This window comes from Phocoena phocoena, chromosome 3 (assembly GCF_963924675.1).
Source record: "Phocoena phocoena chromosome 3, mPhoPho1.1, whole genome shotgun sequence".
Lineage (NCBI taxonomy): Eukaryota > Metazoa > Chordata > Mammalia > Artiodactyla > Phocoenidae > Phocoena > Phocoena phocoena.
In genome coordinates this window covers 126,051,240-126,064,262 of record NC_089221.1, presented here as the reverse complement: position 1 = coordinate 126,064,262, position 13,023 = coordinate 126,051,240, and the positions used below count along the sequence as shown (strand labels likewise).

The 13,023-nt window shown below is 47.9% G+C and overlaps 1 protein-coding gene across 1 annotated transcript in view; it reads right to left on the bottom strand.

Moving 5' to 3' along the window:
- Positions 1-10,518, bottom strand: part of ABLIM3 (actin binding LIM protein family member 3) — a 142,224-nt gene extending 131,706 nt beyond the window's left edge. The window contains exons 1-2 of the mRNA XM_065874835.1: positions 10,380-10,518; positions 9,898-9,993 (exon numbers count right to left, since the gene is read on the bottom strand). Of these exons, the coding sequence (XP_065730907.1) occupies positions 9,898-9,910 (13 nt within the window). The 5' untranslated portion in view covers positions 9,911-9,993; positions 10,380-10,518. The remainder of the gene's footprint in view (positions 1-9,897; positions 9,994-10,379) is intronic.
- Between the last annotated feature and the right edge of the window lie 2,505 nt (positions 10,519-13,023).

The window sequence follows — 13,023 nt, the reverse complement described above, 5'->3', positions numbered from 1 at the left end:
AAATTAAGCAGATGCGAGGAAAAAGCTTTTGAAATGATACACGCAGTAGAGGGTGGAATTCTGCCAAAAGTGGGGGTGGGCCTGTGGCACGAGCACACAGCAGTAACCACAGCACAGGGGGCAATAAGACAGCAAAGTGGAGCCTGTGTGGACCTTCTGTCTGGATGGTGGTGCCCTCAGAAAAGAGGCTACAACTTCTGGGTTGCAGGGCACAACCCAGTAGCACAACCCAGTAGCAAAGGATCATCCATATTCTCTTGGGGACACAAAACCAGAGTGTGGGGCTAACTCCCTACTGCTCCTTCAGGGCCCTCTCCCCAGCGTGTTTCAAGTCCTCCCACAGTTCCTAGGCATGCTCCGCCCTGAACGCACTGCTCAGATACAGCCTAATCAGGGTTCTGCAGAGCAGTGCTAGGACCGCCTCCTGCCCCTGCAGCCTGGAATCACGCTGTTGGGCAGCCCACGTGGCTCTGATGCCTCCAAGTGAACCTGAGAGCAACTCAGCTCTCCCCCAACCATTTACTCCAGTGGCTGGTGCCATAGACATTGGGAAGTGATGGCAGTTGAGGAAGGAAGAGTTCAGGCCATGTTTGGGAGGTAGGAATGACCAGATGTGGACACAGGCTGAACACAGGAGAGTGAAGGAAAGGGAAATGCAGATGGGGGCTACTTTCTGACTACTAACTTATGTTCCCGGGTAGATGGAGTTTCTAGCAATCGACTGGGACCACAGAGTAGAAGAAGGTTTTTTTTTCTTTTAAAAAGAATAAGTTTATTAAATTTTAGTTTGAATTTGAAGTGCCTTGGAATATCCAGGTGGGCAACTTAGCAAATGGTCATAAAAATGAAAGTAAGAGAGATCTTCATAAAGAAAAAGACAGTGGATTTTTTTAATTAATGAATTGATTCAACAAGTATCTTTTAAGCACTGACAATGTACTAGGCACTGTGCTTTGCCTTTTATGAATGATTTGCTAGGCTGATTTCTTCCAGAGAAATGAAGAAAAATCTGCTCTCAAGTGAAGAAATGTTAGCATTATCCAATTTCTCACCTTTCTTTCTCACGCAGGAGACCCCCATCATAACAGAGGAGAGGTCTTGAGTAGCCATTTAGGGTCAATGTGTGACCTTTCAGTAATTATCCCTTAGCTGGGTGGGTATATAAACTGACCTTACTGATAAAGAGCTCATGCTGTTGACTAGATGTCCTCCACTGGAGCAGGCATGTCCCATATGTCACAACAATCTCTGGAACAGCCCAGCCTCCCAGGGTACCTTCCTTTGGCTGGAAAAGGTACCCAGAGCTGGGACCAGTTATCCAGAACTGCTTTCCTTTGGTCTATGTCCCACCCCCTACTAACAGATTCCCCTGGAAGTGAAACTGACCTCTAGGAGATGGGGGTAGGACATTGTTTGCCCAACTGTAACCAACAGGATATGATCTCACCCTCTGGGAATGGGTCAGCTGGGGAAATAAGGACACGAAGCAGGATTTTGCTCACTTCAAGAGTACTTTACAGCACGCATTGTTAATCAATTGCTAACTCCAGACAGGACTGTCTCCTATGATGAACAGATATGCTGCGGTTTCCTCAGATCTGTGTTTGATGTTATGTGGATCATCTACTAGACTAGGGTTAAAAAATTCAAATGCCCATATATAAAATAAACAATAAGGATTTACTGTATAGCATAGGGAACCATACTCAATATAATAACTTATAATGGAAAAAAAAAAGAAAAAAATATATACACGAATCACTTTGCTGTATACCTGAAACTAACACAATACTGTAAATCAATTATACTTCAATTCAAAATAAGTTCAAATGCCTACAGTGGCAAGGTAACAGAAAAATATTAAGCTGTCCTTGTGCAATGTAATAGGAAGTGGTGGCAACTGTGGCTCTCTAGGGACCAGTACGTGCCCCCCTGAACGCAGGCAATTCTACTTACTGTTGTCTGTCATGTAGGAACATAGAGGCAGGGATGCAAGGTCTTTCAACTGTTTTTAAAGAGAAGCTAGAAATCCCAATTTTGATTTCTGAGTGTTTGCAAATAATTCAAACTCACTGAAAAGCTGGTGTAGGGCAAATAAAACACGTCTCATCATGCTGGCCACCAGCTGGCCCATTTTGGCGGACCTGTATGATCCACGAAAACGAGGACCATGCCTGATATATTTACTGCTGTGTCTCCAGCAACATGCTTGGCACAGAGCTGGTGGTCAGTAAATATTTGTTGAGTGAACAAATGAACGATCCAATTCTTATTATCCATGCTGGACGTTCCCGGGAAGTAGGTAGATTGAAAAACACTACCACGACTGTAAATTCCATTTCACTGTTGAAATGCTACACTTGTACATAATGACCAGATTAGGGGTAAGGTGGGGAGTGTGTTTTCTGCAGACAGACTGACTGTGGAACACTGAGTCAGCACGGTCCTCTTTTCTGGGCACCTCCTACGTGTGAACACTCCCCTTCAAGTTCTCAGGGGCAGGCTCCACCTCTGCTGGTCAGAGCTGGTAAAATGAGGGTTTAAACATCAAGACTAGGTGGATAACCAATTATCAGCATCCTACACTAGCCCTGGGGAGTGGCCGGTATTCAGGAAAACTGATCCACAGGGAAATATTTTCCTTGAGGAGTCATTTACTTAACACTATGTTACGGATTTAATTGTGTCCCCTCAAATTTGTATAGAGATGTCCTAAGCCCTAGTACTGCAGAATGTGACCTTATTTGGATATGTGGTCTTTACAGAGGTAATCAAGTTAAAATGATGTCATTAGGGTGGGCCCTCATCCAGTAAGACTGGTGTCCTTATCAAAAGGGGAAATCTGGACACAGAGATATGCATAGACAGAAAACGAATGTCAAGAGACAACAGAGGGAAGATGGCCACCCACAACCAAGGAGAGGGGCCTGGAGCAGATCCTTTCCTCATGGCCCTCAGAAGGAACCAACCCTGCTGACAGCCCCAGAACTGGGAGACAATACATCTCTGTCATTTAAGCCACCCAGTTTGTAGTACTTTTGTGTTACGGCAGCTCTGGCAAACTAATATACACTATTTTTATTCGTTTTATAAACATTTGCTATATGCCAGGCACCGTTTTAAGCAATTCACAACTCAACTTATTTATTCTTTATAACAACTTTGTGAGAGAGGCACTATTACTACACCCCCTGTGATTATCATTCTAGATGAGGATCAGAGGTACAGAGAAGGTAAGTGACTTGCCCAAGCACACACAGCAAGGAAAGGGCAGGGCTGGAAGGCGAACCCAGCTGTGCCCTTTAAAAACAATTTAACTGGCGAAACACCCAACAAGTAAGAGGTACTCACACACTTCTGGTTGTTTTCTGTTCTTTACAATGGTACTGGCTAATGCCGGGTATTAGCCAGTTGTTGACATTTACGGACACCAGATGTTATCTCAGTCAGATAAAGCTTTTGCCAGATAGGAGTGTTGGCCTTCAGAACTGATATCACTTCCTTTATGCAACGCAAGTACTCTTGAAATCACATTGTGATTTGCAGAGATGTGTTATACTCATTCTGGACTGTTTTAACCTTGTTCCTTATATTATTCCTCTAACCATCCCTTAGCCTTAAGTGGTCCTTTGTCAACAAGTGCTCCATTCATTTGGGAAGCACTGTTTAAAAACAAATCTCTATTCTTATGAAGTATACAATTATCTCTATTTCATCTGTTTTGCAAATTTAGAATTTCTTTAGAGAGTATCCTCCTGTGTTTGTGTTTACAATGGATCCTTTCCTCAAGGAATTCTTAGAGTTCCTGACCTGAGCAATGACATTAGCAGAGGAAGGTCATTGTGCTCCTTATGCTGGGTGTCTTCAATGCTGAAATCCCTTGCCTCCCCAGATCCACTCTGCTCCCTCTCTACCCTGGGAGGCTGACCATGGTGGGCCGATTAAGCCAGAGCCTTCCTTGCCCTCTGGCTCCTGGTTGGATCGGGTACCGTAGGAAATCCAAGGGAGGAAGGAGAGAGACGTCAGGATATTTATTTCCCTGGTTCCTTCCTTGGGGTATTGCCTTCCGGGAGCCAGAGGCCACAGCTCCTACCAGGCAGTCCCTCCCCTACAGCTTACTGGGTCTCTGGCTTCCTTTTTTTTTTTTTTTTTCCTTTTTAGGTCTGGGGGCAGGTGTGGTAAGAGTGGTAATGGGTCGCTGTTACTAGCCTCCCAGTCTTGGGCCATCCAGCCTTCTCCTTGTTTCTCTACACCCTTCTCACACACTTGCAAAGACTCCTCCTGTTTAACTCCCCTCAAATTGCACATCTGTTCCCTGCCAGGACCCTAAGACAGACTCCTCTTCTCTTTCACTCTATAACTCGATCAGGTGCAAGGCCATGCAGACTTTATTTTGTAAAGCATCTTTCCCCTTATTTCTATTCTTACAGCCACCCAAATTCTGGCCATCAGACCTTTTCTGAACTAGGCTAATTGTCTCTCATCTAGGATCTAACTTCCTGCCTTGCCCTTTTAGACTCATGCCATATACAATACCAGGTTAATCATCTTCCTGAAGGCTTCCTGAAAGCCATGGCTCTCTTATGTACAGAACCCAGCGCTGGCCACAATACCAGCAAAACAGGCCAATTTTCAACTAGAGGGTTTGGCTCTTATGACACCATCATTTCAGAACTTTGTTCTACTCAATGGCCAACTCAACTTACGATTCAACTTCATTCCCTGAGACCCACCACCACTGAGTTTCTCATGTTATTTCACTTAATCCCCACAACAACCCGACTGGCACTACTGCCAACATTTTATAATGATAAAAATTCAGGTTGAGACATGATCTATCCTGTGCAATATTATAGAGAGACTACATGACAGATCTTAAATTTGAACTCAGGAATCCATACCCCAAAGCTTGGGCTTTTACTGCCCCAGTGTGCTGTCTGCTATCCCATGACATCTTTTTTTTTTTTTTTTTTATGGTACGCGGGCCTCTCACTGTTGTGGCCTCTCCCCTTGCAGAGCATAGGCTCTGGACACGCAGGCTCAGTGGCCATGGCTCACAGGCCCAGCCGCTCCGCGGCATATGGGATCTTCCCAGACCGGGGCACAAACCCGTGTCCCCTGCATCGGCAGGCGGACTCTCAACCACTGTGCCACCAGGGAAGCCCTCCCATGACATCTTTGTGAGGGTTATATGACCCCTTAATGCTCTATTCAACAAAACAAAGTCTACTCCAAAAAAGTAGCTTGTTGGCATGCCAATCCATGATAACAACCAAGGAAGGGGCCATCAGAAGAAGCCAATGAAATGAGGGAGAATGGCTCTTGGTACCACTGTACATGGTATGCAGGACGCTCTCCAACCTCAAGGATGAGCCAGCGCTGGCTCTGTGCCTAGGAAAGCCACAGGCTTCAGGAGCTCTGGGAGTTCCAACCCAAGCAAAGCACAGCATTTTACGACATACAGAATTGACTCTGGTGCTCAGGCCCTCTGATGCTCTGGGGTCAACTCAGTCTCCCCTGGCTTTGATTCCCAGGTCTTGGGAATTCCTGGGGCCAACAGGGAATGGGAGACACTGACAGGGAATAACCAAAGACTTACTGTTGCCTAAGAAAATGCACATTAGGTGGTGAGGCCCTCATGGCTCTGGGGATTATGTGAGCACAAGGGGTCTGGGGTCAGCTCTTTTCTTGCTCTGTAGGTTCAGGAAAATGAGACCCAGGGGTGAGTGTGTGATGATACAGACAAAGCTCCGAAGGAACAGGGCCAAGGTGCACAGAGCAGAATATCATCGGGGACTGTTAGCTGGACTGGGGCTGGGAAGGTAAGGAGGGGCCATCCTGGGTGAACAGGGGTGGTGGGCAGAGGGGCTGGTGCTGGTGGCAGGGAACTTTCCAGGAGGGAATTGAAGGAGGCAAACATGACAGAAACATGGAGACTGTAGAGGCACATGTGGATGAGGTTGGGCTGTGAGCAAGGCTGGGCCACAGGGGACCCTCCAGGCCTTGCTGAGGGGTTTCCTCCTGCTTCTTAAGAGCAATGGGATCTGCATTTGAAGCGAAGTGTGATGCGGGGGGTGGATGAGGAGACTGAAGGGGGCTGGAGTAGGTGAAGGGAGACCAGTTAGGAGGCTGCCTCAGCAGGTTGGAGTCAAATAACAGATCCCTGGAATTAGGTTGGGTGTGCAGGGGGAAGGAAAGGTTCACACCCCACAGAGGCCAAGGTACAAATGGACAGTAGACACACCCCACAGAGGCCAAGGTACAAATGATGACTCTGTTTTCCCAGAAGCCCTTGGCCCAGGGGAGGTACCATCTCAGTACTAGCCCTGGGTGACCTGCTCATGCCTTTGGTATCTTGTTCTCTCTGCAAGGAGCCCTCCTCCCCTTTTCCTTACTGGCTCAGAAGGCTGGAGCCCACCTGTTGCATTCTGCCAGGTCTGGACCACCATCCCACTCTACGTCTCCAAAATTACCCATTTCTCTCACAGCCCTGCTTTGTGGTGTGCTAAAGCTCAGCTAGAATTCAGAAGAAAGAATTCTGATGCAACTAAAATGTACTCTGAGGAGTCACTGACTTGGCACTCCCCTGTTTTTGCCATCTGAGACGTGTTTCTTATTAATAAAAAAAAAATTTACAGGGGCTTCCCTGGTGGCGCAGTAGTTAAGAATCTGCCTGCCAATGCAAGGGACACAAGTTCGAGCCCTGGTCCGGGAAGATCCCACATGCCACGGAGCAACTAAGCCCGTGTGCCACAACTACTGAGCCTGTGCTCTAGAGCCCGCGAGCCACAACTACTGAAGCCCACGAGCCACAATTACTGAAAGCCCACGCACCTAGAGCCCATGCTCTGCAACAAGAGAAGCCACTGCAATGAGAGGCCCGTGCACCACAACAAGGAGTAGCCCCCACTCGCTGCAACTAGAGAGAGCCCGTACACAGCAGTGAAGACCCAGCGCAGCCAAAAATAATAAATAAAAAATAAATTTAAAAAAATTTACATATACTTACAAAGCAATCTCTCACAATCCTGTTTAATCCTCAAGATCACACTTCCACATTCCTTTCAATTTATGACAAAGATGTGACATCCGAGAGGCTGAATGACCTGCTCGCTAATTTCATCAAGTCAACAATGACAAGAACCACAATGACTACTGCAGTGACAATGACAGCCTGGCCACCATCGCTGACATGATGCCAGCTATGTCCCGGTTACCACTCTCTGAACTTTACACGACACATGAACAATTATCTCCATTCCACTCTGAGGTAGGTCCCATCATTCCCATTTTGCAGATGACACAACCATGCTGAGGAACACACAGTTAATAAGTGAAAACAGGAGAGCTAGACCCTGGGCCCACCTGAGATTGATTGCAGGGCCCGAGCTATATCAGCTCTTATGAGCTGTAAGACTGTAGCCGAGGCTCCTCTTCTCCAGAAGTGATTAGCAATGTAATAATAAGCGCGTGCTTTGCCCCCACCTCAATGGTGACATCGGAACTGTTGGTTAGGCATGGCACACGCTGTCGAAAACGTTATGCATCCAAGTACGTTTCCAAATCCAACAATCAACTGCACTACTTGAAGAAGTTATTGAACGTGAGCTAAAAGGTTTCACCTGTAAAACTGGAGCAATAATGCCCACCTCACAGGTTGGATGCGAGAGCCTGGGGAGATGGTGCAGGTGAAATGCATAGCCCAGTGGCTGGTAAAGAGTGAGGACTCAGTAAGTGGAAGTGAAAGAAAAACCGAGGAACCGTTTCTCTTAGGTTCAATTTCAGGCATGAGGATTGAGTTAAGAATTTCACATCCTAAAGGGGAGAGAGAGCATTTTTGCTTACATCAGGTCACTCCAAGGACCTCATGCCAACGTTCTGTCCCTGTGACCTTAAGACCCTGTCACTCCTTCACTCCTGCAATGTCTGATTTCTACCCTCTCCTTTTGCAGACTCCCAGGGTGGGGAGGAACCTCAATGATGATGAAGCCCAGCCTCTAAGCCTGAGCGCGGGTTTCTCCAGTGTGCCCCCAGGCAGCCCTTTAGAGAAGCACTTCCTCTTAGGGAACCTCAGGGGCCCCCAAGACTGTCCAAGTCACTCTGTTTATTTTCCACCACTCCCAGAAAATAAACACACTCTCCCCACTTAGAAAAAGTATATGAGGCTGGAATGGCATTTTTGTTAGTCCTCTTCTTCTGCAGTATTCAATTCTATTGGTTGTTATTTGAAAATTTAAAAGAAGTAAAATCTGTTTCCTTCTTTCAGAAATACTCAGTGTTGCTAATGGGACGAGAGTTCCTTATGATTCCAAAGAGAGAAAAGGGCAGGGTCTGTTGCTTGTTACCTTATTTCTTAGTTCCTTGAAAAATAAATGAGCCACCTTTCTCTTCTGTCGTTTAGTGAGAAAGGACTCCCATAAAAAATGTTTTCCCCTAGAGACAGTGAGAAGCGACAGGCAGTTCACATCCTTACTTGTCTGAGAGCACACAGATGCAAATATGTGGCCCATTAGGTGATCAGTTCTACCTAATTTTGCTCTTTTCCTGAGCCTGGTGTGAAGCCACGGCCCTGTTCCAGATTGTCAAAATCAAGAGGCAAAATGCTTGGGCTGTAAGAGGCGGAGGGAGTCCAGCTACACTGGCTTGCTTAGCATAGCTATGTAATACACAAAGGAAGACAGCAGAGAGATGAGTCATACAAATACATAGTAAATAAATACATTTCATTTCCATCTCCCTGGCTTTCGCTTTGTTTTCCCCCCTTCCATGCCATAAGCCTTAAAATGGAGGGAGGGTGAGGAAACTGGGTTTGGTCTGGGCACAGCCTCAGAAGGTATAGATTTCTATGGGCTTGCTTCTCAGCTCTAGCTTTTTTAGAAGAAACTTGCAGATTCTTAGATTAGAAGGACCTCTAATTCAACCCTTCTCATTTCACAGATGAGCAATTTGGGATCCAGAGAGGAGATGGCAAAGTCATAGACCCAGGAAAGTGAATGTTCCTAGGGGTTCTCTGGTTTAACAACCCCGCCTGCTGCTAAATAACCCAGACAAGCAAAGCTGGCCGGGAGGCAGGAGGGGGGACTTGAACCCCGACCTCCTTCCAGGTGGCACCCATGCCACCCGCCCCAGCAGGTGCCCATGGTCAAAGGGACTATACTGAGGAGAAAGGGATTGGGCCTCGTATTTCTTGCTGCGTTTCTCAGCAGCTGAGGCTCAGCCCAGCAGCAAAATGTCTGGTGCTGGCTCTGCAAAGCAGTTGCTGCTTCTGGGATGTTAAGAGACCTTGGCCGAAGGGCTTGTCTCTTTTCTCTCATTCTCATGATGGCTAAAGAGCCGGCAGGTGTGTGAAAAAATCAGCCCTGTGCCCCTGGGGCTGCCTGCACAAAAGAGCAGGATATTTCACAATCTCCAGACCCAAAGGTGGCTTCCTGATGATTTGTTTATCAAACTGCTCGTTCCTATCCCACGGCCTGCCCACATCCACTCACCCACCCACCAGCCCGAGGCCAGTCTCCCTGCTCCTCCCGGCTCCAGGACAAGCAGGGCCTTCCTTGGCTTTCCAGCTGTGATCCCAGAGGTCTCCTCAGAGCCCCCCCGAGTCAGACAATGGCCACACTACTGCTTCCGAGGCCTTGCCAGGCATTGCTAGAAGGAGACAAGCAGCCTTCCCCACACAGACAAGTGGCGCTGCCAATAAAGCATGAGCACATCATCATGAAAAGCCGGAGCCACATCCCTGTGCCCAGGAGGGAGCACAGAAAGGACCAAGGAGGAGTCTGGGGGCCATGTGTCCCCCCGTGCCAGGCTTCTTCCTCCTTCCAGGCAGCCCCAGCGCCGGCTCCTGCACCTCCCGCCCCCACCCTGTTCCCATGGCAAAGAAGAGGAGGACCCACTTACTGCTCGTGTTCATGGTGATGCCTTTGCACTGGGTCTTTCAATACGGAGACTCCAGATGCTTTTTAAATCTTGCGATCTTCCGACCTCACTCATCACCTGGGGGTGAAAAGGGCAGTCCAGTGTCAGCTCTGTATCCTCAGGTGCTCTCTCTTTTTCTGCTGTCCCCCGCTCAGTCTGGGCTGTAGCCCCTGGCCTTGAAGGCGAGGGGGCTAACAGGCGCAGGTGAGAGCAGCAAGGAGGAGGAGGCAGAGAGGACGCGGGAGCCGGGTCCGTCCGCTCCTGGGACCCGACTGCCGGGCAGAAACAGGGCTGGCAGCGCCTGCTCGCGCGCACCCCGACTATTGCAGCCCAGCGGCTCGGGAGCCCAAAGGGGGTGTGGACCACAGGGAGGCAGGGCGGAGGCAGCGCGCGGGGCGCCGGGCTCCGCTGGACAGGGCGTCCCCACCCGGGCGCCGCGAGCAGCGACCCGCCCCAGGACCCACCTCTCGGCCAGCGTCGGGAGCCAGAGGCCCCTGCCCGGGCCCCTGCGACCGGTTCATGAATCCTGGTCCTCGTCTGGGGTCTCGAATTCCAAGGCGAGCAAAGCGAAATAGGAGAGCTCGACATCCATGATGCCGGCTCTCGGGGTGGCTGCGCAGGGGGCGCGGCCGCTCGCTGCTGCCACCTGCTGGACGCGTCGGCGCCTGTCCAGGCCCCGCCCCGCCCGGGCTTCTCCCTGGGTGCTGGGCTGTGAAGGGGGACGGATGGTCCACTATGTCCTGCGGCCAACAAGGGGGTGCTTGAGTGCTGTTTCCCTCCCTTGATTCTGGCGTCTAAGGACTAGACCATGATAGGAAAATAGACCCTTCATGGGGACGGGCTGTGAAGAAAGGATTGGCTTTGCAGGAAGACAGTGTTCACTTCCAACTCTGCTTCTCACCAGCTGGGTGTAGTCTGGTCTTGAGCAGGTGACTGCTGTCTCTGCCTCTTCGTCCCCAAGTGTAGAAGGTGGAGACTGGACACGTGGATAAGAGATTAGGGGTTCCTCCAGTCTGCTAACTTCTGTCCCTGCCTCCCCCTTCATACCCCTTATCACTGACTCATTTGTTACAATATTTTTAATCATCCCTCTTCTCCATGAGAATATTAGCTCCATCAAAGTATGGGTCTTGTCAGTTGGCATCACTGCCAGGCCCTCAATACCTAGAAGAGCACCTGGCACATAGTGGGTATCAATAAATATTTGTTGACAGAATGCCCCAGGTCTCTCCTGGAGCTAATATCGTGCAGCCCTCAAGAGTAGAAGCTCCTGGAACGCCCACCTTGAAACACCTCCCTGTCTGAGGCAAACAGCAGGTGTGTACCCTCATGACTCAACCTCACTGGTTCACCCAGTTTTGTATGGCCAAAAGTTTTCTTTTTCCTGGAATCAGTTTTTGTAGGTGTGTATTAAAGAGACCTAAATTCTGATTCTCTTGGTCATGGTGAATTCAGTGAGGTGAGATATTTTACATTCCCCTGACTACTTGCCCTGTCACCTTCTGAACCTAGTTCGTCGTCACAGAACCATGATTTTGGAGTGTAGAAGAACAAGACTGAAAGGACACATAATCCCTGTCTATACCATGTCTCTGGTTAGAGCACGGGTAGAATAAAAAAGCTGTGAACACTCACACCCCCAATTTGTAGACAAGGAAACAGTGGGTCAGAGAGGCTGAGCCACCGGCCCTCAGACACACAACATGTGGTGGCAGAACTGGACTAGAGCTTCTCGTTTCTAGGTTGGTCCCTTGTGAGAGTGAGTCACTGCATCAGAGTCTGAGAGGCCTGGGTAAGGGTAGGTGGCCATCCTCTTAAAACTGGGGAAAGAACATCTTTTAGGTAAATACAATGTTTCTACCTTACACAGGGTGAAAAACTTTGATATGGCTCAGGACTCCAAGATGTGACAGCCATTAAAGGATCTTTAGATAAATTGAAGGGTAATGGCTGAAACACGCTTTGATAGCTTATTAGGAGTTGTTGCCAATGGAGGGGGAACCTCCTCACAATTTTGTTTGTATAATAATCACCTGAGAGATCTGCAAAAATGGCTCCTGGTTCCCTTGCTCTGCAGTTTAAACAAGCATCCCAGGTGATTCACCACTCTTTGCTACTGAAAAGGCCTAGAATAACTTTGAACACATAGTAGTGCTTAAGACATACTTAAATGATTCCCAAAGATCTCTGTAGAGACCCCCTACATTTTCAGATTGAGATTCTTTATTCAATTCCCAAGTTACATGTAACTTGCTAGGTTCTAATTTATTTTCGCCCTGGGAGAAAGTTCAGGTAAATTTAATGTGTAAAATTAAGACTTTTCAGTGAACATATGTAGTTATCACCCAAAACCTCAATGTTCAGAACTTTTCAGATTTCAGGTTTACATAGTCAAATAAAAGCATATCATTCATTCAGCAGTTATTTACTGTGTGTCTACTCAGTGCTAGGCCCTGTGCTGACAGCTGGGGATACAAGAAGACAGACAAGGACCCTGGCCTCCTGGAGCATAAATCTTTGGGGAGGAGTGAGGATAGACAGTAACTAACTAAGCCAAGTGTGAATTAGGTAAACAAGATGGTGGCTTGGTTAAGAGCTCAGGAGCAGTTTCCAGCCTGGCTGATTTTCAGTCTTAGCTCCATCGTTTACTAGCAAGAGACTCAGCCTCTATAAGCCTCAAATTCTTCATCTGTAAAATGGTTATAATATGGTACCTACCTCATGGATTGTTGTGTGTATGATAATATTCAGTGTAATGCTTGGCAAATGAAGACGATGTATGCTAATTATTATCATCCCTCATTTATACCTACCCTCAGAGACAGTCCTGTCATTTTCTACTGATGTAGAACTTTTGGGCTTTTCCATAGAGTGGTAGCCATGAAAATATGCCTCAGGATTTTCCAATTACAGGGGGCTTAACTGACCAGTTCTTCTTGTCTAGGGTTCTTTTAATACTACATCCAGCTAGGTGCTGATGAATTCAGCTCTTTGGAGAGACCATTGGTCCAGTCTAAAAGCTCCAATTAGCTTCTGTTGGGGAAACAATCTTATCTTCCCTGCGCAGTTATTAGGATAGGAAGAAAAGGGTTAAAAGAGGCTAAAAAA